Below are 25,972 nucleotides of genomic sequence, written 5' to 3'. Positions count from 1 at the left end.
GATGGTCCAAATTATAGGGGATTTAGATTCAAATCTCAACATCTTTCCTGACTGACATCTGATGGACTCCACCAAACAGGCTCAACCATCTCTTTTTTTCAGAAAACCTACAGCATAATTCAGGCCCTTCAGCCCGCAAAGCTGTGCCGAACATGTCCCTACCTTAGAAATTACTAGGCTTACCCAAAGCCCTCTACCTTTCTAAGCTCCATGTACCTATCCAAAAGTCTCTTAAAAGACCCTATCGTATCAGCCTCCACCACCGTTGCCGGCAGCCCATTCCACACACTCACCACTCTCTGAGTAAAAAACTTACCCCTGACATCTCCTCTATACCTACTCCCCAGCACCTTAAACCTGTATTTCTACAGTCTGATCAGTCTGGTTTCTACTGTTGTTATCAAGCAATATTAAACATTGACCAATGCTTTAAGCAGGTGATTACATAGTTCTTTTGCTTCAGCTGGCTCACCTACTGCTCAGAACATTAAATCTGTGAAAAGAATTTAAGTGCCTTGATTTCATACTCCTCACTTAAACCTCACATTGCTACCTTCCCATTTCATTGGTTCACCCTCACTAGCACTTTAGACACTTCTACCCTTTGAAAGTTTCGGTGGAAGTCTTACAAGCTAAGAGCTGGCATGTATGATGATTAGCTCAACAAAAGTCCTGGAATCAGAATTATTATCACTGACTTATACAACGTGAAATTTGTTGTATTACAGCAGCAGTACAGTGCAAAGACATAAAATTATTGTAAACTACAAAACTAAATAAATAGTACAAAAAAAGGAATAACGAGGTAGTGTTAGTGGGTTCATGGATCATTCAGAAGTCTGATGGCAGAGGGGAAGAAGCTGTTCCTGAATCATTAAGTGTGGGTCTTCAGCCTCCTGTACTTCCTCCCCAATAGTAGTAACGAGAAGAGGGCATGTCCCGGATGGTGAGGCTTCAATTCAATGCAATATGGCTTCAATTGAAACTCTCCGCCATTCTAGCCAGTGGCTGTGAACGGGAAGCTCTTAAAAAAAAACTTGCATTTACGCAGTATTTATTAACAACATTTCATCAGCCACTGAGTCAGAGGAAGAGCAGAGTGAATGACTCACAACAAACAATCTGATGTGCAGGAACAAAATCAATTTATGCAGAAAACACGGAGGAAGCAGAAACCACAGCAACCTCTCCAAATAAGAGCAAGAGCGGGAAATTAACTGCTCACCTCCACAGTGGTTGGCTGTCCCGTTGTTACAGTATGCATCATTTCTGCTGGAAATATATAAACTATTAACTAATCAAATACAATGAAAAGTTTTTATTTTCATAAGTTTGCTATTGCCTACCCTGTGAACTCTTGTTTGCAAGTTGCTGGAGGCAAGTGTGCTACCAACTGAATGCAAGGTGATCCTGTCACTTTAGACAGTCTGCAAGTAAATACAGCCCTTACAAATGAAGCAAGGAGAGAAAGAATGCACCACATCATTTTCACCATTAGTATTGTTGCGCATATTTTGGAATCGGCATTGCTGAATTTGAGTAGTGCCATGGGATCTTTTTGTTGATTGATTGATGGGATCTATTATTTCAGCCTTTATGTTTATTTCCTCAGCTGAAACATTTCCTCGGAACTGCCCTGGAGTTTCACTGCTGTCATGAAGCATTGCAGCATGGATACAGGCCCTTCGGCCCAACCAGTTCATGCCGACCATGTGCCCACCCAGCTAGTCCCAATTTCCTGCACTCGGCCCATATCCCTCTAAGCCCCGCCCCTCCATGTACCTATCCAATTGCTTCTTAAATGATACTGATGTACTGACCTCAACCCTGTCATATCTCTGGAATAGGCTTGGATCCACAACAATGCAAATCAGAAGTCAAAGTTCTGCACACTGAGCCACAGTTGAATTATACAGAAGAGAGCAAACAATTTTTAATGTCCTTCTTCACTAAATTTAAGCACAATTATTAGTTCATTTCTGAGCATCATTCTGGTTGACACCTGGCCTAGCAAGCCACTCAGTTGTCCTAACAACAAAACTGAAAATAAGAGCTGAACTACAATTATCACAGTCATTTAAATCTGTATTTTGCTCCACTAGAAGAACATAAAACATAGGAGTAGAATTAGGCCATTCAGCCCATTGCGTGTGCTCCGCCACTTGTCTTCATCTCAGTTTTAAAAGAACATCCCTTTATTCTGAGGCCATGCCCTCAGACCCTAGACTCTCCTACTGATGGAAACATTCTCTCCATGTTCATTCTATCCAGGCCTTTCAGTATCCAGTAAGTTTCAATGTGTTTCCGCCCCCCCCCCCCCCCCTATCCTTCTGAACTCCATCGAGTACAGGCCCAGAGACATCAAACGCTCTTCCTATGTTAAGTCTTTCATTCCTGGGATCTTTCTTGTGAACCTCCTCTGGACCCTCTGCAGGGCCAGCATATCTTTCCTTAGATACAGGGCCCAAAATTGCTCACAATTTATTGTGTTAATTCAGTGCTAGAGTGCTGTGCATCGTCTGTTATGCTATTATATGCAATGTAGTGTAGGTTGTGATTTATTGTGCTTAATATTACATATCAAGTTGTGTGTTGATTTTATGATGTTGTACTTTCTGTTAAATGTCTTTGTTCTGTCATTATTTAAAAGCCTGACCACTGCTAACATTTACAATTTAGTTCAACCCTTCCAACAAAGTGGTCCAAACTACTGAGTCCCATTAAGGTGACTTATGCATGCTAGTGACAGCTGAAATACTAGTTCATTTTACTGAAGGATGGGTTGGAGGTTGGGTGGTGATCTGTGAAGATACCTTTTACCTGCTGACCAGAAGGAACTCCATCTAGCAACACCCCCATATTTGAAGTAGTGAAGGCCTCCTTCTCTCCAGATGAAGGAGGTAAGATTCTTTCCTCAGAGGAACCGAGTAGAGAATAATTGAAGGAGAAAATAAGTATCAACACTATGGCAAAAGAGCAGGGGAGCAGAGCATTACTTGGATGGCTCTACCAAATAGCTGGCACATGCATGATGTCTGTATAGCTCCCTACTGTGATGTATCATGCTATAATTTTAAAGTTAAGCATGTAAAGTAAAGGAAAAACTGTCATTTGGATCAAACAGACCACATAAATAAAAGCAACTCTTAAAACAAACAAAGCCAAAGCATGCCTGAGACATGCTTCACTGTTTGATTTACTTTGTGACCAAGCTGACTAACGAGAACAATTCCTTTGTGTTTCACTTAGAAATCACTGATCAAACTGTCCCTTTCTGTTTTCGTTGCAGTCAGATGGAACAATCCTGGCTATTGCACTCCTGATCCTATTCCTACTGCTGGCATTGGCCCTTTTCTGGTGGTTCTGGCCTTTGTGCTGCACTGTGGTAAGTCCTGGTATTAATCCAGATGCTCATGAAATAATTGTGCAAGCCTCATCAGCTGTGAGTGACAAGAAACAATCCTCAAAACTGGCAAAACAAGTGTGTCATCCAGGAACAAAATACGCATAATAGTCATGAGATTTAATTTGTTGTAGGAAAAGGGAAAAAAAAGTGACTTTTCTGGACTTCCCAGGTTGCAACCAAAATCCCTTCTAGGCATCAGATCAAAGCAACGAACTTAGTTTGGAAATCTTGTGACTTGAGGCGCACTCTGGGGTACTGCTCAGCTGGGAACATCCTATCTGTAGTGCAAACAGGACAGAAACTGGCTGGACCTAAACACGTGGATAGGATCTTCTGGCCAAGAGCTCCAGCAGTCAAAGAGTATTTGAACTCTGCCTTCAGAGGCTTCTCTATGTGTAGGAAGCAAGCTGATTGTTTAAAGTACATTTCCTTCATAAGAATGCCAATAGCAGTTGAAGAATTCCAAATTCTGGATACATCGGCTGATAGGTGATGGGACAAACAGAGAGCAGTTGGGAGACATCTCCATGACCCGTGTCACTTCTAATGGGAAAAAGATGGAATACTAAAGAGGAATGTCATAAAATGAAACAGCGTGGAAGGATGCCTTTTGGCCCAGTGTGGCTGCTTGATTATCCTACTCCTTCATTGTTTTCCACAGGCCAAGTTTCTCTCTGCTTCTCTTCTGAAAAATATTTTTGAATCTCCTTTCTTTCAGGCAGAACATTTCAGATCACAACTTGCAGTTTAAAAATGTTCAGATCTCTCTTCTAATCCTTTTGCCCAAGTGTCACCCATCCTTCTGCTGGGAACAGGTTGTGTATTTGGGTACATGCTTCAAACATGCACCATAGTTGGACATCAACTTTGAACTCTGCTTCCAAAATTGTATTGCATTGAAGTGAGTATAAGCACAGTTCAGAGATGGAGGTTACTAGGCACAGCCTACATGCATCCAAAGATGAATTTCTAGCCCACTGCTTCTAATAGCTAAAGGATTGGTAACTAAAGTACAGAGATTATGATTTTTGAACAGCTCTATCAAATTTTGTATCCCTCTCTGTTCCAAGGAGAACAATTCCAGTCTTTTCACAAAACTAAATTCTTGCTTGGAAACCATTCTTGATAAAATCTCTGCTAAGCAATTCCAACAGAAGGGTCAACAAGCAAATTCCACACATCGAGATTCAAGGTGGTGGACTCCCTCCATGGACATATATTCCCAGTGGGCAACTCAAATGTTGTATAAATGAGGAATAAAAAAGGAAAAATCGCAAAACAAAATCTACAGACCCTGGAGAAAGAGCAAGATGGTGGGGCTGTCAATACAACACAATTGGCCAAATGTATTAGTATTCCCTGATTCAGAACAAAAATAATATAAAGGCTGAATCAGATTGGAAACTGATTTTTTCTTTACTGTGGCCTTGGAATGGGCATCTGCTTAAAGTGATTCTGTTGATACCTTGGAAGGGTGTCAAGACACTAGGGAGGGTGAAGTTAGGAGGTTGCATTGTGTGGATGTAATGGCCTCAGAAGACCAATTAAAGTCAAAAAATTTCTGCATCACATTCTTACAGAAATCCGATATACAGAAAGGGGTAGAAACTCAGAGCAATGGCCTCATCCCCACTTGACCCATAACTGAAAGGAAAATTAGTTCCAGAGTTAAGTATGATGTATTGTGTTACTTCTCACCCACTTGGAGACTGGAGATGACGCAAATACCTAACACTATACTTCTGAGGTGATTTGTAACTCTGATTCGACCAGCGGGAGATTTCTCAGTTAGCCGACCTTCCTTCGCACCAATGATTACAGGAGCTGGACTGCCGTAGACAGCACATACAAGATGTCACTGCCGACTAGGAACAGGCATGCTCTTCAAATTACAATATATTACTCAGGGAACAGATTGCCAATAAAATATGACATCTCAGCAATCCCCATCAAAAATGTCCAATAAAATCAGTCAGAACCTTTGAATAAATGTGTGAAATATTCTGAGTAACTTGCTCATGGATTGGGTAGCTGTCACAGCAGGGATGAAGTTATCCAGCAGTTTTCACCTTGTTTTGCAGTGCAGACTTCTTGCAAGTTTGAAATGAGATCTCGGCGGATTTGTAACTTTTCTCCTCTCTCTTTCCCTCTCCTATCTCCAGATCATCGCAGAGCCTCCACCACCACCCTCCGATGATGAAGTAAGTGCTGGGTTCTCTCTCCTCTTTCTGTGGGGCTGCACACACCTCAGCCATTTCAATTTGAGAATTCTAGGTGGAAGGGTCCCAAGACATATTGCAGAGGGTTGGAAAGTGCAAGAGAGAGGACGGCAATAAATCAGGAATGTTGTTGTCATGAAGTATTACTCAGGGAGCAGATTGCCAATAAAATATGACATCTTAGCAAACCCCATTATAAATGTTCTAATAAAATCAGTCAGAATCTTTGAATAAATGTGTGAATTATCATGAAGTTAAGTTTAGATTTGCCTAGGAAATGTCTTGTAGAATGAGGGAGAGTTCCACGCTTCGGAGAAAGGATTTTGAGATGAAGCTTCAAAGTTGATTCTTTTATTTGGGGTTAGTTAGATGATGATGTTAGTTAGTGGATGATGAATCCAGATATGTAGCATCCCTAATTTCTTGACTACTATAAATCTGTCCATGAGTGTTGCTCCTCCTGAAGAACATGTCAGGGTATTAGTCGTTAATTTTAATGCAGTGAGGTTGAAAATAATAGTGGATTTGAAATTCAAGCTGCACCTAAATTATGTAAGCTTTGAATTTTAACTTCCATGTTTTCTATTTAAAATGAACTCAATTATTGATCAGTTTCAATTTGCACACATAAAGGTTGATACCTCCTTAGTAACATAAAGCAATGACGTTCTGGGAAGGCCTTAAAGATTACAGCCTATTTCTTTTGCTCCTACACAAGTGACTTCTCAAATATTGTTTCAGCTCCCAACATACAATGGGATCTCTTCTTCTTTGGTAGTCCATTGGGATCGAGACTTGTTTCCAAGCCATTTCTGAGGAGTGGAAGATACCTGTGCATCAATTCTTTTTGTATACCAGCTTCCACACAGAATGAGGTCTTGGTTCAATGGCAAGGGGGTTCATCCAAGATGATTAACCACACACACACACACACACACACACACACACACACACACACACACACACACACACACACACACACACAAACATACACACATACACACACACACACACAAACATACACACATACACACACACACATGGTTAAGATAATGAAGAATGAAGAGAAAGAATGGAAAGAAGTGTAAGTGGAGCGAAACTGTAGGCGTGAACTGGCTGGACCAAGTAGTCTGTACCTGTGCTCTGTAATCTGTCTAATTCCATGCAATAAGCAAGTTATAAGCAGCCAGGTTCAGGTACAAAGGTGGAATCTATGACCTTAATAATTAAAAAGGACAAACAGTTCAGAGGTTCATTTGTGTTGGTCTCCTACTTTGACAACATGTAACAGAGTTAGCAGTGCTAAAGCATGACAAATAAGGTCCTTTCTTCGGCTGCAGCAGCAGATTTTGTTGAGGGACACCAGACTGCTAACCTGACCTGTACCATCGAAACCTATACTGAATGAAGGACAAAGATGGGATGTCACTTTATCCAGGGCAGAGTGCATAGCACAACAAGCAGTTTGTAATTGGTGCCACTTACATTGGGAAATGGCAACATTATCCGGCAAAATTACACACCAAAGATCTCCAGGACACTTCTCTGCCTTGCTTCATTTTTGGTATTCAGTGTGGTAAAACTTTTCTTCCCTCATTAGCTAAAATTGCCAAGCATGGTCTCTCCCAAAATTTTTATTCAGTGATATTTAGCTTAAAAGCAGAATTATATCAAAACATAGAAAATGCTGGAAATACTCAGCAGGTCCAGCAGCATCTGTGGAGGGAGAAACAGAATTAATGTTTCAGGTTGATGGCATTTAAGTCGATAACCTTTCAGATTTCCAGCATCTGTCTTTTTTTGCTTTTAATTTAATTTTGTTAGATTAAGCCCATAACACAGATATGGGCAATTCAGACCTGCTGGTTTCTGCCAGTGTTTTTTATCCATACTCTGTTCAGACTGTATGTATTATAAAGCATATCTTGAAACAAAAATAGGGCATTTGCAGCAATACCTCCTTGTGACAGTTCTGCATCTTACCTCTTTTTGAGCAAAGCAGTTTCCCCTTGAAAGATTAATGATGCATGTGATCTGCAACAAAACTGCAACAACAGCAGCACAAGTCTCACAGCGAGGTCTGTGCTGGTTGATCTCCGTGACAGAAAGAGTCCAAGGTGATTTAATTACAAGTTTACACACTGCAACTAATCCACTTTTGAGAAATTATGAAGCCACTTCCTTGAGTTGTGACTCAGTGGGTACCATTCTCACTTCTTGAGGCAAAGGCTATGGGTTCAAGTGCCACTCCAGAGATTTGAGCATAAGACCGAATCACCAGGGCAGGAGGAGTAAATGTTACACATCGACTGAGATGTTTAATTGAGGCCTCTCTGCTCTTGTGGTTGAACATACAGAATATCCCAAGGTACTGTTTTGAAAAAGAAAGAGGAGTTACTACTAGTGTCTTACTTATTCTTGCTAAACCAGAGCCAATGATTATTACATAGCTGTTTGTGGGAGCTTGCTGTGTGCAAATTGGGTGCTGTGCTTTCAACATTATAGCAGTGACTACAGTTTGAAAAGTACTTCACTAGCTATAAAAGGATTTGAAAAATCTTGAAAGAGATGTGAAATGTGCAAATAAATAACAGCCATTCTCTCCCTATAATCCACTTTTTAGTTTCAATACACAAGGACATGGAGCAAACTTTCCTTTGTGAGATGGAAATTTATAGGAAAATACAAAGTGAATTGTGCCAATCAGCCTAGGGCTCTATTGCCGCTGCATCTTGTTTGTATTACATGCGATCAAGTGTTTGGAAATAGTTGTTGGAGAGAGCTCAGCATGCAATTTTGGCCACGAACTGCAGCCAATATTTTCAGTTTTGATTGTAATACATAGTAATCCTCAGCTAGGAGTGGAGAAGTGAAAATAATATATTTTATGCAGATAATAAAATGATGTGATTATTGAAACTGTGAAATGCCACATTTACAAGTAAATGAAATCAATTTATCTTTGGAGATAAAAGTTATTTTAAAGGCTGTGGGGATGGAGCATGACATTGGGATTGAATAGACAGTTTAGGCAGGGACTTAGCAACAACAACAGCTTGTCCTTGTGTATTGCCTTTAATATAGTAAAAGGTCCCAAGGCACTTCACGAGAGTGTCATCAAACAAAGTTTGACTCCATGAGGGGATAATGAAAAGCTTGGTCCACGAAATAGGTTGCAAGGAGTATGGAAAGGTAGTGAAGTGGAAAGGTTAAGGGAAGTATAGAGGATGGCGGAGCATGCCTTATGAATCCAGGTTGAGGGAACTCGGCCTTTTCTTCTTAGAGCGACAGAGGATGAGGGGGGACCTGATAGAGGTGTATAAGATGATGAGAGGCATTGATCGGGTAGATAGTCAGAGGCTTTTTCCTAGGGCTGAAATGGTGGCCACAAGAGGTCCTAGGTTTAAGGTGCTGGGGAGTAGGTATAGGGGAGATGTCAGAGGTAAGTTTTTTACTCAGAGAGTGGTGAGTTTGTGGAATGGGCCGCCGGCAACGGTGGTGGAGGTGGATACGATAGGGTCTTTTAAGAGACTTTTGGATAGGTACATGGAGCTGAGAAAAATAGAGGGCTATGGGTCTCTAAGGTAGGGACATGTTCGGCACAGATTTGTGGGCCGAAGGGCCTGAATTGTGCTGTAGGTTTTCTATGTTTCTATGAAGTACTTTGAGAGCTCAGTGTCTTTCAGCTAGCGTCGAAGCCAACAATGGTTGGACGATTAACATCACAGATGCTCAAGAGGCCAGAATTGGAGGAGTGCAGAAATCTCACGTGGCTCAGGGAGATTACAGAGACTGGAAGTGGCTCTATAGGCTAGTGACCTTCACCTGTTTTGAAATCACTATGGGTCTGCAAGACGGAAGTTAAATCACAGAGTTATATTCTACCTGATGTAAAATGGCTTTGTAGAAAGAGCTGGTCAGGTGTATATGATTTTACCTGTATTGTATAGTTGACATAAAAGGTAGAGATAGGGTGACGGGGTTCAAAGCAGTTTCTGTGAAAGCAAAAGTTAGAACTAGATACCAGTGACAATTGAGTCTCTTACTGCTCTTGATTAAGTACAACATGGGCAGTGATGCTTTGCTGAAAGAAGTGAGATACTGCAAAACTCAATCTGGTTTTGGGAGAGTCTTAACTAAGTTGTCACTTTGCAGTGAGGAGGAAGTTCTACATCAACCATGAAGTGATAAGCTTTATGACGTACCTGTCCAAGTGGCTCCCCTCCTACTGAACACCATCAAGAACTAGTACAACTTTGCATTTAGTCTTACATAGCAATAATCAACAATGTGTATGGAAGAGAATTCTTGATAAGTCATTGAGGAACATACACTCACATGCACCTGCTTTTCTCATCTTTTACTGAAAATAAGAAAAGTAAATCTTGCATTTATGTAGCACCTTACACATCCCTTCTAGAATGTCCCAAACGTTTTATATTTAACGAGGTACTTTTTTTCTGAGGTGTAATTGTGCTATAATGTTGGCAGTCCTGCATCATTGCCTTTCCCTTGTCATTGTCGGGTCAGAATCCTGGGAGACCACACAGACTACAACTTCAAGGAGGATTGTCACCACCACATTCAAGGCCAAATAAGAATCGACGTTAAATCTTGGCCTTGCCCTTAATGCGCACATCTGTAAAACTATTAATTGTCCATCAAACACAGCAGCTTACACAGATAATTTCCTATAACCCTGAACTATATTTGCAATCTAAAGCTGCCCCCTTTAGCTTATCTTACTGTTAATGATGCACATTTTCCAGTGCTGATTTTGCCTACACATGGAAGATATATTGCACGTGCAAACATATACCCACCCACTTGACAGCTAGCCAAAGGCTTCCCCCTTTCACCTTTTTGTTCTCCAAACAACATCTCAATACCATAATGCACTTGCAGTAGACTAGTTGGGCAACACTTATCATTCAACTTTTCAAATGAAGAGTGATGCTTTTAGCAAGGTACCAAAGGACCACCCAGTGCTTGTTCTTGGCATATGACGTAGTTATATGCACACAATATAATACCAGTATCCACAACGAGAGTTACAGAATAAACTGTGCCACAAGTTATGATGTGTGTTTATAACAAAAACACTTCCAATGTAACCAGAGCAGATGTTTGGGTACAACTTGATCATAGACTGTGATAACTCTTCACAACAGATCTCATCGCTAACCATGGTCCAGAATTTCTTGTACTGTACCACTTAATTTCGAGCTGGTTAGAAGTTTCACCATTTCCATTGTTTTATTTCTACCCAGAATTTCTCTGCCTCTCTCCTCACTGGATATTCTTTTTGCATGCTACTATCTGCAAAATGAGTATGCAGCTGGCAAATTCTTCTTTATTCACTCATGAGGTGTGGGCATCACAAGCAAGACCAACGTTTATTGTCCAGCTCAAATCGCCCTTGAGAAAGTGCTGGTGAGCTACCTTCTTGAAACAATGCAGAGTCCATGCAGTAACGGTTTAGAGTTACATTGCTGTGGTGCTAAGATCACAAAAGGAGGACAAGTCAGGCCAAGACTTCATAAAGCAGTCCTTAAAACCTACCTCGGATTAACTCTTTGATCTCCTCTCCTCACTTGGATCAAATTTGTTTTGATAATCTTTCTGGTATGCGTAACTATGTTATTTAAATGCATTTTTTGTACTTGATGCAAAAAAAATCACGGTGCCATTTTTGCACGAGTCGTTTGCTTATTGCTCCATGTAAAGTATCCTTAGATTCTCTGTCGTCTTGTTAATTATATTGTTAAGTTGTTTCTATTTGAAAGTCCATAAACTAAACCAGATGTTTTCTTGGAACGAAACAGTCATCACAAACATTCATTAGCACAAGAAATGCGCATGCTGTGTGCACATGATCAGGAGTTCAGACTTTCATTCTGTCATTCTGAGGAAGTTAAACTGATGACAACTATGCTACATGATTCCATGATTGTTTCATTAATTTAGTGCAGAAAGACAATCTTCCAAAGCAGTGATTGCAGTGTGCACTTAGGAATTTTGAAATCAAACCCTTGCCAAAGACATTAATCTTAAACTTTCCAGCCCAGTCCTCACATGATTTTGAACTAAGACAGGAGGGATTAGAGATAGAATTTCTGGAAATTACATGGCTCACCTCTGAGATTCAGATAGAATTGTTGTTTTTGCAGTGATAGACAGACAATGTATTGAGTATAAGAGGCTTGTTGGTCTCCCACTGTTCTGGTTTATCCACTTCTCAATGTCTTCAGTGCTGCAGGACCGTGAAAAGATACACAGCAACTGATGTTCTCCTAAATGTAGACAAAAACCATCTCTTTTCCATGTGTTCAGTGATTCAATCTCTAGTTTATGAGGAAAAAAAGAGAGTTGATGTTTCATTAGAGGAATTTCTCAAAGCACGAGGCTGGTGCTTGAAGATAATTTAAGCACCACAAATCAGGATCAAACACTGGGCACACCTCTCAAAGGAGTCTCAAACCCAAGAACTGACAGAGCTGAGGCAACTTCAACAAATATTTATGGATCCAAAGGGAAGCAAAGAGAGCCAGGTGATATATGGTCCATCTCCGACCTCAAATTTACATGGTCCATCTCCGACATCTCTCTCCCCATTATGGATCTCTCTGTCTCCACCTCCGGACACAGATTAACAACCGACATCTTTTACAAACCCACTGACTCCCACAGTTACCTTGACTACACCTCTTCCTGCCCTGTCACTTGCAAGGTGGCCACCTCTTCTCCCAGTCCCTCCACCTCCACCACATCTGTTCCCATGATGAGGCTTTCTAGCCAGGACATCCCAGATGTCCTCCTCCTTCAGTAAACGGGGTTTCCCTTCCACCACCATCAAGCTGCCCTCACCCGCATCTCCTCTATTTCCCACACGTCTACCCTCACACCATCTCCCCCCCAACGTAACAGGGACAGGGTTCCCCTTGTTCTCACCCACTACCCCATAAGCCTCCGCATCCAACGCATCATTCTCCGCAACTTGCACCTCCAACACGATTCCACCACTAGGCACATCTTCCTCTTCCCCCCTCCCTCCCTTTTCCATAGGGATCGCTCTCTCCGCAACTCCTTTGTCCACTCGTCCCTCCCCGCAGATGACCCTCCCGGCACTTATCCCTGCAACCGCACTAGGTGCTACACCTGTCCCTACACCTCCTCCTTCACCACTATTCAGGGCCCTGGACAGTCCTTCCAGGTGAGACAGTGCTTCACCTGTGAGTCTGAGGGTGTCATTTATTGCATCCAGTGCTCCCAGTGCGGCCTCCTCTACATCGGTGAGACCCAACGCAGATTGGGTGACAGCTTCGTCGAGCACCTTCATTCTGTCTGCCACAAAAGCAAGGATCTCCCGGAGGCCAACCACTTCAACTCCACATCCCACTCCCATACTGACATGTCTATCCATGGCCTCCTATACTGCCACATTGAGGCCAGACGCAGGTTGGAGGAACAACACTGCATATGCTGCCTTGGGAGTCTCCAACCGATGGTCTCAACATCGATTTCTCTTACTTCCGGTAACCCCTCCCCTCTCCCCCCTCCCCTTTTTTGTCTCCTTTGTCTTCACTCATTCCTGTGGCCCCCTTCCCCCTTCTCTTTCCCCTTGCTCCACCCTCATGACCTGCCCATCCCTCCCCCTGCCCTCATGACCCATCTATTCCCCACCTCCTTCCCTTTATTCCATGGTCCACTGCCCTCTCCTACCAGATTCCTTCTTCAGCAGCCCTTTGCCTCTTCTACCTCTCACCTCTCAGCTTCTTACTTCTCCCCCCTCCCCCACCCCCACCCTCCCACCTTCCCCCTTCACCCGGACTCGCCTATCACCCGCCTGCGTGTACTCCTCCCCTTCCCCCCGCCTTCAGCTTCCGGCTTCTGCCCTCTTCCCTTCCAGTGCTGATGAAGGGTCTCGACCCGAAACATCAACTGTTTATTTCTCTCCATAGACACTGCCTGACCTGCTGAGTTCCTCCAGCACTTGTGTGTTTTACTGAAGGTGATATATTTGTTATTTTGTAGGAGGAAAGGTAATAGGCTACAGTTCCAATAAAGCACTACCAACATAGAACATTACAGCACAGTACAGGCCCTTCAGCCCACAATATTGTGCCAACATTTTATCCTGCTCTAAGATTTATCTAACCTTTCCCTCCCCCATAGTCCCCCATTTCTCTATCATTCATGTGTCTATCTAAGAGTCTCTTAAATGTCCCTAATGTATCTGCCCCCACAACCTCTGCCGGCAGTGTCTTTCACGTACCCACCACTCTCTGTGTAAAAAAAAACTTACCTCTGACATCCCCCTTATATCTTCCTTCAATCACCTTAAAATTACGCCCCGCTCGTGTTAACCATTGTCGCCCTGGGAGAAAGTCTCTGACTGTCCACTCCATCTATACCCCTTATCATTTTGTACACCTCTATCGAGTCACCTCTCATCCTCCTTCTCTCCAAAGAGAAAAGCTCCAGCTCGCTCAACCTATCTTCATAACCATCGATTTTACTTGTTTTGGAGTTACCATCTGATGAGAAAGGTAAATGAATGAATAAAATGTGGTAATAACACTTGAAGTGAACCCATGCACCATGATAGCTTTTGGTGGGTTTTGGATATTTTGTGTTAATTGTTCAGTATTTGCAAAACTGAGATTATAATTGATTTGGAATAAGTACAGGACACCAGGCAGTGTGACATGGGGTAGGTATTAATTATTCATAAAATCTATTCAAGTTAATTTAAATGATCAATTTTTAATTCTACTGCAGCCTGTGTGAGGAAAGCAGAAGGATGAAAAGATTAAAACAAATGTCAGACTTTGTGTCAGACTAAAGTACTTCCAGGTGACCTGAGTGATCAAATTCCAAAAATATTTGGGCAAACTAAGAGCTGAATATTAATTTTACTTCACGAAGAGAAAAGGTCTTTTAACTTAAACAGCACAAATTAAGATAATCTCCTCAGATGACGTATGAAAAAGCCATGAAAATGTAGTGATTTAGTTCTAAAATCTTGAAATAAAATGACACATGGGAATTATTGTAAGAAATACATTATACAAAGGAAGCGGAACTCTCAGTGCAGCCCTATTAAAATGATCTGTTAAAATCATTATAGAACTCTTCACCATGTTTAGTTTTGCATTGTCTATTTAAGGATTTAATAATAAAGTAACATATCATTTCATTCTGTGCGAATATCTTAAAATTAAGGTAATTGAATATGAACAGGCTTTGTGAAAGTATCAGTGAGCCCAACAAGGGTACCCCTTGCTGGCCAATCTTGCCCATCTTCCTCCATCTCATTGTTATCCTCAAAACCATTATCCAGAAACTGGGCATTACGACGCCAAACTGATTGCTTTTTTGAATGGTGCTATGTTGGAGTCCACTGAAATCACTGTTAAAATGTATGATTATTGGTACCTTGCCATTAATTGTTTCAGTATGTCTTGTAAACAGAGCAGTATATAATATTTATTTTATGAGATGGTGACATCATGGGGTAGAGTAGAATAGCCACCTCCATTTCTACTTCATTGGCATGCTGCCCGCAGTGGCCCATTTAGATTATATTAGTTTATTGTCATATACACCAGTGTGCAATGACATTCCTTATTTGCATGAAGGTCACAAAGTAAACATTATACATAGTAATAATAAATACAATGAGTGCAAAACTTCAGAATGGCTCAATCTGAAGTAGCGCAAAAAAAGGTACTGAGGTGAGAATAGCAGAATAACCAAGAGAAGTAGAGTTAAAAGTACGAGAATGTGGCAGCGTCACCGTGAAAGAGGTGATTGGTTCAGGAACATTTGGCTCCAATGTCCTATTATTTACCAACTCAATAAGAATTGCACCTTTGACCAATGAGGCCATAGAAGACAAAGAGACATGGAAGACATCTTGAAAGGGTTAATGTTAATGGACAATTGTAATCATTCTGCATTGTACAGGTATTATTGTACATTACAGTGAAGCAAGCAAGCAAAGGGCACAGGCTAAAAAGTGGTATCATGACTCAGAATGCCAAAGGAGCTTGCCTATTTTCTATTGGGTCTGTCCTACCTCACTAACTGATACAAGTGACAATTTTCACACAGGAAAAAAAGACTGAATGTCACGGGAACCATCCAAGTTCAATTAGATACAGGTGATACAAAAGATGACTGAAATTATGTCAGGCCATCTTCTCCCCATTGCATTGTGCAACTGGATCTTGAACGGGTTCAGGAATTTTTGGGTGGAAAATTAACTTCCATTCCTAGGGTAGACTATCTATTGTATTCCACTGTCATAAACAGTGACCAATACAATAGGGCCCACTTTGTTTTGGCAACCAAAGACAAATTTCAACTTCTTTATAGAAAATGTGATGACAGAGCATTAGGGACACCTTTTTGTCCCTAATTGCCATCACACATTCTGTAAAGAATTCTTCTTGAAGTCTAAATTGTCCTAATTTTAACACATAGTCTCTTGTTCTATTTATTATATTGGCTTACCTGCTCTGCATTGTTATTGACTCACTTAACATAACTTGATAAAGTTATTATCAAGTACACTATTATCAAGTAGCTTAACATAACTTGATGAAGTTATTTATCAAGTATGTTAACTGTACTTGATAAATAATTTCATTTTATTTCAAAGTTATGGAGGATGTGAAAGGTGCAAACTAAATGAAAATACTTTTCTTGTTTATTTCATTTCATGCTTTATCAATTATCAGAAATCTATTTCACTGTTTTATTTAAAAAAACAGTACTTTCTTATGCAATTTACTCCCCTACTTTTACTGGCATGAAATACAGCAAATGCTTATATATGCTTTACTGATCATATTTTTATTTAACTCTCAACAAATACAAGTAAAAATTGGATTTTCTGATCCGCTATCACATGGGAGTTTTCGGGAGCATGCTGTATTCAAATTAGCTGTTCTCTACGACAAGTATAATGTAAAAACATGGTGACACACTGAACAACCAAGATTGTGAAAGACACTATATAAATACAAGGCCAATGACAACTAAGGTCTTTGGAATAACCATTTGGCTGAGATGCTGAAGATCTGCTAATGACCTTGGCAGTAAACCCAGACAGAGATAAGTCACTTGAGGAGAGAAAGAGGTAGAAAAATGTGAAGATGCTAGATTGTTCAAAATATACAAGAGTAACTTGAATTGATTATTCAGGTTTATTGCTGGTGGATCTCAAGAAGTACATTTCCTCTCTTTCCCCTGTCCCAAGAATTAATCTTAGTCATAAACAATGCAGATTCAATTCAACATAAAAAGTTGAAAGTGACGTTATTTTTTAGATACATCATTACACTTGAAACACTTAAAGGCTCTTTACAAGAAATGTGATGCATTTCTGGACAACAGATGTGGCAATTGATGAATTTGATTCATGTTGCAGTCTGTATCATGCACATCAATATCAATAACCTGTGACTGTTTTGGAAAGCAGATGATCATTCTTCACTTGACACTGGAGATGTTCAGATCAGAAAGGTTTTTAAAGATTCATGCTCATCTGTTAACAGTTGGCCTTCATGAGATCAAACATTGCCTGCTGTACATGGCAAGAGTTATTTCATCTGTGTTCAGGAATTTCTGTTGTGGAGATAAGTCTTATATTCAGATGTGAAGTACAGAGGAGGTATTGAGTGATGTAATCAGTTTCAAGTAAGACAATAAGGACTGAACTATTTGTATAACACCTCTTGATACCTCAGGACTCTCAAAATGGTTCACAGTGAGTTAATTGCTTTTGAAGTGAAGTCACTGAGGCAGATCTTTTGATGCCTGAGATCGACCACACACCCTGCCAGAGTGGCTCCTGGTGCGTTCCCCAGCAGATTGGTAGGATCCCGTGCAGCTCAGGAACTTTCCCACTGTAAATGGCTGGCCCCACTCTAATTTTTACGGGGGGGGGGGTGTACTGGAGATGGAGGAGAAGGCTGGGGTGAGATTGGTTTGGAAGAGTCTGGATATTGAAAGGACTGGGGATGGATCAGGTTGCTGAAAGGTATCAGACCATTGCACCTAATGACATGAATGTTGGAAAATAGTAGCATTCGAGTAGTTATTTTTCAGCAGAATTTAACACACCCTATATTTTGGTGGGACTATCAGAAATTATCTCTTACTGTCAGTAACACCATCAATGCAGCAGAGAATATTGATTTAAGTGTATTTATTTTGAAAGTAATTAATTTAGGGAATCTAAATGTGTTGTTGATTCAATGAAAAACTTCTCTAATCAGTCCACAATTTTGGAGTACCCTCGCGGTATGGTAGATGGGGAAAGGTTGAGGGGGTGGGGGTGGGCGGAGAGAGGAGAGGCACAAGTTTAGAGACAGAGGCTGGTGGATGATAGGTGGAATTGATAAGGGGAAAATATTAGGCAGGTGAGGGGAGGGGAGGTAGAGACAGAGAAGGTGATAAGCGGAACCAGATAAAGGAAGGACGATGGGTGGATGGAACCAGGTCAGGAACAAATCGAGGTAACAGTGGTGGCAGGGAGTGGAAAAAGTGAACAGGGAGAGAGAACCCAAGTGGACCAGTAGGAGTGGGAAAGGAATACTGGGGGAATGGGTTACCTGTAATTGGAAAATTCAGTGTTCATACCGTTGGGTTATAGGCTACCCAAGTGGAATACGAAGTGTTGTTCTTCTAGCTTGCGTTTGGTGTTACCATGGTAGTGGAGAGCGCCAAGGACAGACAGGTCGGTGTGGGAATGGGGAGGGAAGTTGAAATGACATGCAAGTAAAAGTTCAAGATGGCTGTTGTGGACAGAGCACAGGTGCTCTGCAAAATGGCTGCCTTAGCGATGCAGAGGAGGCCACATTGCAAGCACCAGATGCCATAGACAAGGTTGGAAGAGGGGCATGTGAATCTCTGCCTTGCCTGGAAGGGCTGTTGATCGTGAGGAGAGAGGTGGAATAGGGACATTTGTTGCACCTCCTATGGTTGCAAGGAAAAGTGCCAGCAGACAGGAAGAATTGGGTGGGGATGAATGAGCAGACTAGGCAGTCATGGAGAGAGTGGTTCCTGCAGAAAGGGGCAAGGGGGAAGAGGTGACTGATGATGGGATCCTGTTGAGCTGGCAGAAATGGTAAAGGATGATATTCTGGATGTGGAGGCTAGTGAGGTGAAAGGTGAGAACCACGGAAACTCTTTCCCTGTTGTGTCTGGAGGGAGGGGGGTAGTGAGAGCAGACGTCTGGGCAACGGATGAAATGCGAATGAGGGTTCCATCAACTACTGTAGGAGGAAAGCTGCATCTTCTGTCAAAGGAGGACAATTCAGAAGTTCTGGAACAGAAAGCCACACCTTGGCAACAGATGCTGTGGAGACGGAGAAACTGAGAGAAAGGGAAGGCCTCCTTACAGGAGATAGGATAGGAGGAGGTGTAGTTGAGTTAGCTGTGGGAGTCATTAGGTTTATAGTAGATATCGGTAGATAGTTTGTCTCCTGAAGGTAGAGACAGAGAGATTCAGTAAAGAGATGGAAGTGTCCAAAATCATCCAGGTTAATATGAGGGCAGGGTGGAAGTTAGCAGCAAAGGTGATAAAATTGACAAGTTCCACATGAATGCAGGAAGCAGCACCAATGCAGTCATCAATGTGGCAGAGAAAGAGTTGGGGAGGGGTGTCAGAGTAGGTTTGAAACATTCCACAGAGCCTACAAAAACATAGGTGGGCCCATGCAAGTGCCCATGGCTACACTTTTGATTCATAGAAAGTGGGAAGAATCGAAAGAGAAGTTGTTGAGAGTAAGAATACGTTCTCCCAGGTGGATGAGAATGTTAGTGGAGAGAAATGTTTGTTGTTTGTTCCAGAAAGAAGCAGAGGCTTCCAAGACTTTCCTGATAGGAGATGGAATAGTATAGGCACTGGATGTCCATTGTGAAGATGAGGTAGTTGGGACTGGGGATTTGGAAGCTGTCAAAATGCTGGAGGGCATGAGAGGTGTTCTAGATGTGGATGGGAAGGGACTGGACAAGGGAGACAGGACAGAGTTGAGGTATGAAGACTGTTCAGTGGGGCACTGTGTGGAACGTGTTCACGTGCACACACTTATTTGTTCACAGGCAAGTCCAGCATTTATCGCCTATCCCTAATTACCCCTTAAACTGAGAGTTCATCTCAGAGGGCAGTTAAGAGTGAAACACATTGTTGGGTCTGGAGACCCGTATAGACCAGACCATGTAAGGATGGTAGATTTCTTTCCTGAGAGGGCATTATTAAACCAGATGTTTTTGTTTAAGAATATCTGGTAGCTTCATGGTTCCGTAACTGATGCTAGTTTTTTTTAATTTCCTAGCTGTCGCAGTAAGATGCAAACTCCAAGTCATACTCCTGGATATTAAAATGATAACCACTATACTTTTGGAAATATTACAAAAAAGGCAACTTACAACTTCAAACTCATAACCTGACCTTATTAACTGTTCACTGACTGATCTATCCTGTGATCTCCTCAGGTGTGGCAAAGTTGGTGCTGTCCTCAGTGCAGTTCAGTGGTTAGAGCTTGAATTCTTAATACATAGAGCCAAAGGGCGAATAAGTGACTGACGATTCTTATGTCTCTAACCAAGTTCCTGCAGGATTAAGCTGGATCTTCAACAGAGTGGATAGTTTCTACACAAAGGCATTAAAAGTGCTGCTTAAATATACTTTTAAAAGTCAGAAAACAAATATGAAGAAACAGCTTTGTTTTTAAAGACTTCTCCTGCTCAGGGATGTAAACAGAGAGTGATTGCAAAATCCACCAAGTGTTATGAATCTCCTTGGCTTGCCTGGATGAAATGACATCAGAGTTCTTCCTGTTTTGATTCTTATTCCTTCAATATACACTCACACACACATACACACACATGCACACACACAAAATATGTTGTTCACAGGTTCCACAGATTTTTCTTATCCTCTTTCTGTCATGAGGTTGAAAGTCACATTTGGTAGTTGGATTTGAGTCCAGAAACTGGGTCAATGTTAATGTTCAAAGATCTGCTTAGAAAACTTTGGCATTTCCTCTTGCCTGATTTCCAGCAAGGATTAAATCAGTTACATTCTCTGACAAAGCAGTACAATACCACACGTTCTTGTTGACCACTAATTATTCTCTCTCATACAGGAGGATTTGGACTCAGAAGGATTGCCCAAGAAGAAATGGCCAACTGTTGATGCCTCATATTATGGAGGCCGAGGTGTGGGAGGGATCAAAAGAATGGAGGTAAAGTGTTATCAGTGTCCCTTCATTAAATCTTGTGTATGGTTGAAAGTAAACTTATGTTTTTAACTCAAATGAATCAAACTTTCATATACAAGTTGAAAAGTTGAACCCCACAGAGCAAGTCTTTAGGTTCTTCTTTTATTAAATTGAAAGAGGTATTAAACAATAGCCCTTCCTGCTCTCGCCATTGGATATAAATTTCAATGGAAGAGTTGTCCTCAATATCTTGGACTAGATTCACTATATTTTGCTGATCTGCGGAGTTTGCCCTGTGCAAATTGGTTGTTGCATTTCTTCCCTTACAGCAGTGACCACACTGGAAAAGGTATGTCAATGAATGCAGGGCATTCTGAGACATTCTGAAAGGCATGACAGGCCATATTAAATGAGAGTTTGTCTTTTCAGTTAATTAACCCAAATCACAGCTTTAAACCTGAACAGTATATTGAACTAAATGCCGACAGAGATTTTGAAAGGATATAGTTATAAAACAGAATTTATCACAAGGTTAACCTGGAGATAAATAAATTGCTCAAAATCTTTTTAAAAATATAATTGCATTAAAAATAATCACTGGATCACCAGTTCTTTAAAGTCACTTCTTTCCTTTGGACAAAGACATTGGGGTAGAACATTGTTTGTTGTATGTGTTTAATATTGCTGTGGAAACTAATTTCAGAAGTGAGCTCAAACCATGTATCCTACTACATTGCATGTTTAACACACACATAACAGACAATGAATTTCTGCTCCCTTTTCTCTTATGTTGCTCCTTTAACAAGACAAAAATGAGGAGCTCAGACATAGGTTCCTAATAAGCTCAAATGAGTTAGTTTTTGAACAGCTTGTAACTGTTGAATTTCGCTGTCACTGGCTTACCTCCCCATCACATATCAACTTCTCTTCATTATAATGCCAGGAACAGCAATGTAAATCATTCTGAGCCCTGCCATGAACCAGCCTGAGTGTGATAGACAGTGGGCTGTAAAGTGACATTTATAGAGCTAAGAAACAGTAGATGAAATATTGATGCACTTCTGAGAAGCATAAGACAGTGGAGGAGGAGGGACCAGCATAAAACTCGAGAAATGCAACTTAAAAGGAATGTCTTAATCCCACACATCTTATTAGGCAGATGTGAGTAAAATCAGGATGACCTTCACTTCTATTCCAAGTCAAGGACTGGGTTGGGGGATTATTTCATAGGACTTTACCCTAAGAAGATGTTGTTAGTTTCATTATAGTCACATAACCCCACTTTCTCATATTCATTTTCCGCCTCCCTACTCCCATTCCTCTTTTAAAATTTCTCAGCCATCCTCTTGAAGAGTATTGTAAGTTATCTAAACAGGACTTAACTTCCTCCAAGTCTGAACAATAATTGAAACTCTAACTGGGTGCCAGTCAGTATTAATTACTGCACTTTCCAGGCACTTTAATCCCCTCCAATAATTCTCTGGAGACAATGCTTGAGTACAGGGGCAGGACGCCCTCACTAAACTATTGATTGATGTTCATGACACAACAGCTAATCAGAAAACTCACTGTGTCAGTAACACTCTCCGTAATACTGGAAAATAGTTGCTAATTCAAATTAACAAGAAGTTACCTTCAGCAGCAAGCAGTAGTTCCACGGAGGCGGACTGAATGGAAGTTTCTACACTAAGTTTTTCTGAAACAGAGCGAACACTTAGCCACATTATACAATCCTTAAAGCAATCCACCCTTAATACAATGAGGATTCTCCACAAGCAATGCAATAAGTGACACATATATTTCAGACCCATTTCTATATGGGGAAATCCTGAATTCCCATATTATATTTGTTCTCTAGCAGCCAACCAGGTTGAGAGTCAGTTTGGGTTTGTGGTTTAATACTGTTGCTTCCACATGATCCTAATCTCCCACTATTGGCTGATAAAATTACTAGTTTTGCCATTTGTTTAAAAAAAAGTACTCCCATTTGTATTTGACGGTGCAAGGGTGCAGAAGTATTTAAATAAAGGGTTTTAATTGGAGGGGCCTAATTCCTTCTTCTATCCGTAATGATGCTGTTTGCAAATATCTGCATGGCCTTGCTTTACCCATTCAGCTGCAGTAGGAGTGCAGTTCACCCTCCAGGATCGGAGCACCACAAGGTAGATGGAAGTCCAGCAAGGCTGTGGTGGCAGGAAAACACAAATGAACTGAATTGACACACAGCCCCAGAACAGCCGGGGAGAAGTCCCTGACACAAAGCAAGGATTCACCCTTGGCACGCCTGATGATTCCTTATGGTTCCTAAGATGAAGGCCTACAACCTTCCTGACACACACTAAAACAAAACAGAATATATGTGACCTTAATGGGTCGTCTCTGGCCCAGGATGACAATGCGGTGTGTTTGCCTGACTGAGAAACCTCCACTCCTCCACCACTTCCATTAAAATAGAAGACGTAGCTCCCCATAGTGGAAACAGCTGGAAATACTTCACAAACCAGGCAGTGTCTGTGGAGATTCGACGACCTTTTAATTAGTCTGAAACATTGATTCTGATTGAGTACTGACTCTGAAGTTTTGTCATTGTAACACGATTTACATAATCAAGCAAGACTAAGAATATGATCCTCTCAACTTAAAATATGATCTGCCAGTTTCAAGTGGGAAAGGAGTGGATAAATACCCTTGTCATGCCTTAATTTAGCCCCATTATTTACCTGTAAACATGACTTTCCTCTCAGATCCTGATGAATTTAACATCAGGACCAAATTCCCATATTCAGGATTTGTTCTCGAGCAGCCAACCAGGTTGAGAGTCAGTTTGGGTTTGTGGTTTAATACTGTTGCTTCCACGTGATCCTAATCTCCCACTATTGGCTGATAAAATTACTAGCTTTGCCATTTGTTTAAAAAAAGTACTCCCATTTGTATTTGACGTGCAAGGGTGCAGAAGTACTTAAATAAAGGGTTTTAATTGGAGGGGCCTAATTCCTTCTTCTATCCATAATGATACTGCGATAACCTTCTTGATTTTAAATCAGGGATCAGGCAGAAAAGTGGATTTGAGGCTGTGATCTTACTGAATGGCACAGGCATTAAGTGACTACATGGTCCCATTTCTTTTATTCTTATCTATTGCCCCATTGTCTTTAAGCAATGGATGAATTTTGTTTTCCAGAACCATTAATTATTTTGCTGAATTATTTTCAGCTTCATTCTTGTCCAACTTTTCACCAACTCTCTCCTCCCAATTCCCACCCCTTCTCCCCTAAATCATTCTCCAGCAATGTTCCACGGTAGGATTTATTTTCACAACAGCTTCCACATTTTCTAGGTTCGATGGGGTGAGAAGGGATCAACCGAAGAGGGTGCCAAACTGGAAAAAGCCAAAAATGCCAGAGTTAAAATGCCAGAGCAGGAATACGAGTTCTCGGAGACAGGAATGCACAACAATAACGTGGGTCGCAAGTTGAACTCGCCAAGGAAATGGTATTCACCAATCAAGGTAACCCTCATTGCAAGCTGCATTTCTGATCTGAGCTGGGTTTTTCTGTTCACTGGATGTTGGTGTTGCTGCACAGCCAGAGTTTATTGCCCATTCCCAAACTGAGTGACTTGTTTGTCCATTTCAGCAGGTAATTCAGGGTCAACCACAGTAAATTCTGCTATAACCCAATATATAGATTAGATTGGGTGATGGCTGATTTACTTCCTTAAAGGTCATTTGTGGAAGTTTTATAACAATCTGATTGTTTTACATTTACTATTACCAAATAAGCATTTTATTCCTGATTTAATCCATTTACTGAATCTAAATTCCCCACCTACCATGATGGAATCATACTCTTGTCATCAGATCATTAGTCCAGCCCTCTGGATTACTGGTCCAGTCAGACACATTGCCACGTGGGTTTGGAGACACTTTGGGTCAGGTCAGGTAAAAGATTTCATCTCTGAAGGATGTGTGGTTCACTGATATGGTTGACTCTTAACTGCTCTCCGAAGCACAGTTAGAGATGGGCCATAAATGCTGGGCTTGCCATCAAGGCCCACACCTTGTAAGTAAGTAAGTAAGTGTGATCACAGCTTTTACAAAGCAAATTCTTAAATGGTGCAGATTTTTTTCTTCTGCTGTTCTCTGTTTCATTGACATCTGCTGAATAAATGATGTTCATTAATCATAGGAATCATTTGAAGGGATTGAACAATTCTCTCCAGGCAATGACAATGGTGATTTATTTGACAGTCAATATGCACGGTGAAGGGTACATTAAGAAAGGTCAGTATTACCTTGTTCCCACTTGTGGGGAAGACCAAAATTAGGATGTCAATAACATTAGCTAGTCATCCATTAGACCAACAGGGAATTCAATAAAATATTAACCCAAAAAAAAGCAATTAGAAAGTTTAACTCAATGCCATTAAGAGTAATTGAATCAGCAGAATGAATGTCTTTAAAGGGAGGTTGGATAAACACACAAGGAATGAAAGATAACACTCACAGAGTTACAAGAGAGGTTGGCAGAGGCCTAAACTTCAACATAGACAAGTTATCCAAAATGCCAGCTTCTGTGTTGTAGATCCAATGTAGTGAATAGGCTGATTGAAAATAAAAATCTCTCAGCAACAAAGACCTACATGCAAGATTGACCTATTATGATATCCAAGATTCAAGCAGATTGAATTCAGTGGATAACTCATCTACTTGTTTCTGGATAGTGAATCCAACCGTGCTTCCTTGCTCTGTGTATAATGTTGACTGTTCGTGGTTTAACAATTATTCTAGTATTATCAATTGTTAATAGTGAATATCAATCCCTTTTTTTTTAACTGTTGTTAGATGTGACTGGACCCTGGCAGCATTCTTCAGTTGAGGGCAGCACATGTATACATGCAGGCGTTTAAAATAAATGGCCTATCAGCACCTTCTCACAGACAGTTTGGGATCAGCAGTGAGTCCTGACCTAGCCAATCATGCACATGTTACATAAGTGAATAAAAATTAAATCATCTAAGATATAAATGGTTATAAATTTAAAAGGGTGATTGTTTTAGGAAATCAAATGCGAAATCTATTGATTCTGTATAACATGTTGCGTGGCGTCAAT

General features: G+C 41.0%; 1 protein-coding gene across 1 annotated transcript in view; it reads left to right on the top strand.

Moving 5' to 3' along the window:
- The window catches only part of LOC127584212 (anthrax toxin receptor 1-like), a 170,313-nt gene that overhangs the window by 94,128 nt on the left and 50,213 nt on the right, over positions 1–25,972 (top strand). Inside the window, exons 13-16 of the mRNA XM_052040818.1 lie at positions 3,290–3,385; positions 5,569–5,607; positions 20,787–20,885; positions 24,199–24,369. Of these exons, the coding sequence (XP_051896778.1) occupies positions 3,290–3,385; positions 5,569–5,607; positions 20,787–20,885; positions 24,199–24,369 (405 nt within the window). The remainder of the gene's footprint in view (positions 1–3,289; positions 3,386–5,568; positions 5,608–20,786; positions 20,886–24,198; positions 24,370–25,972) is intronic.

The sequence above is a fragment of the Pristis pectinata genome, chromosome 29, assembly GCF_009764475.1.
Source record: "Pristis pectinata isolate sPriPec2 chromosome 29, sPriPec2.1.pri, whole genome shotgun sequence".
Classification (NCBI taxonomy): Eukaryota; Metazoa; Chordata; class Chondrichthyes; order Rhinopristiformes; family Pristidae; genus Pristis; species Pristis pectinata.
Note: the sequence above shows the minus strand (reverse complement) of the source record. Positions and strands in the feature narration are given on the sequence as shown.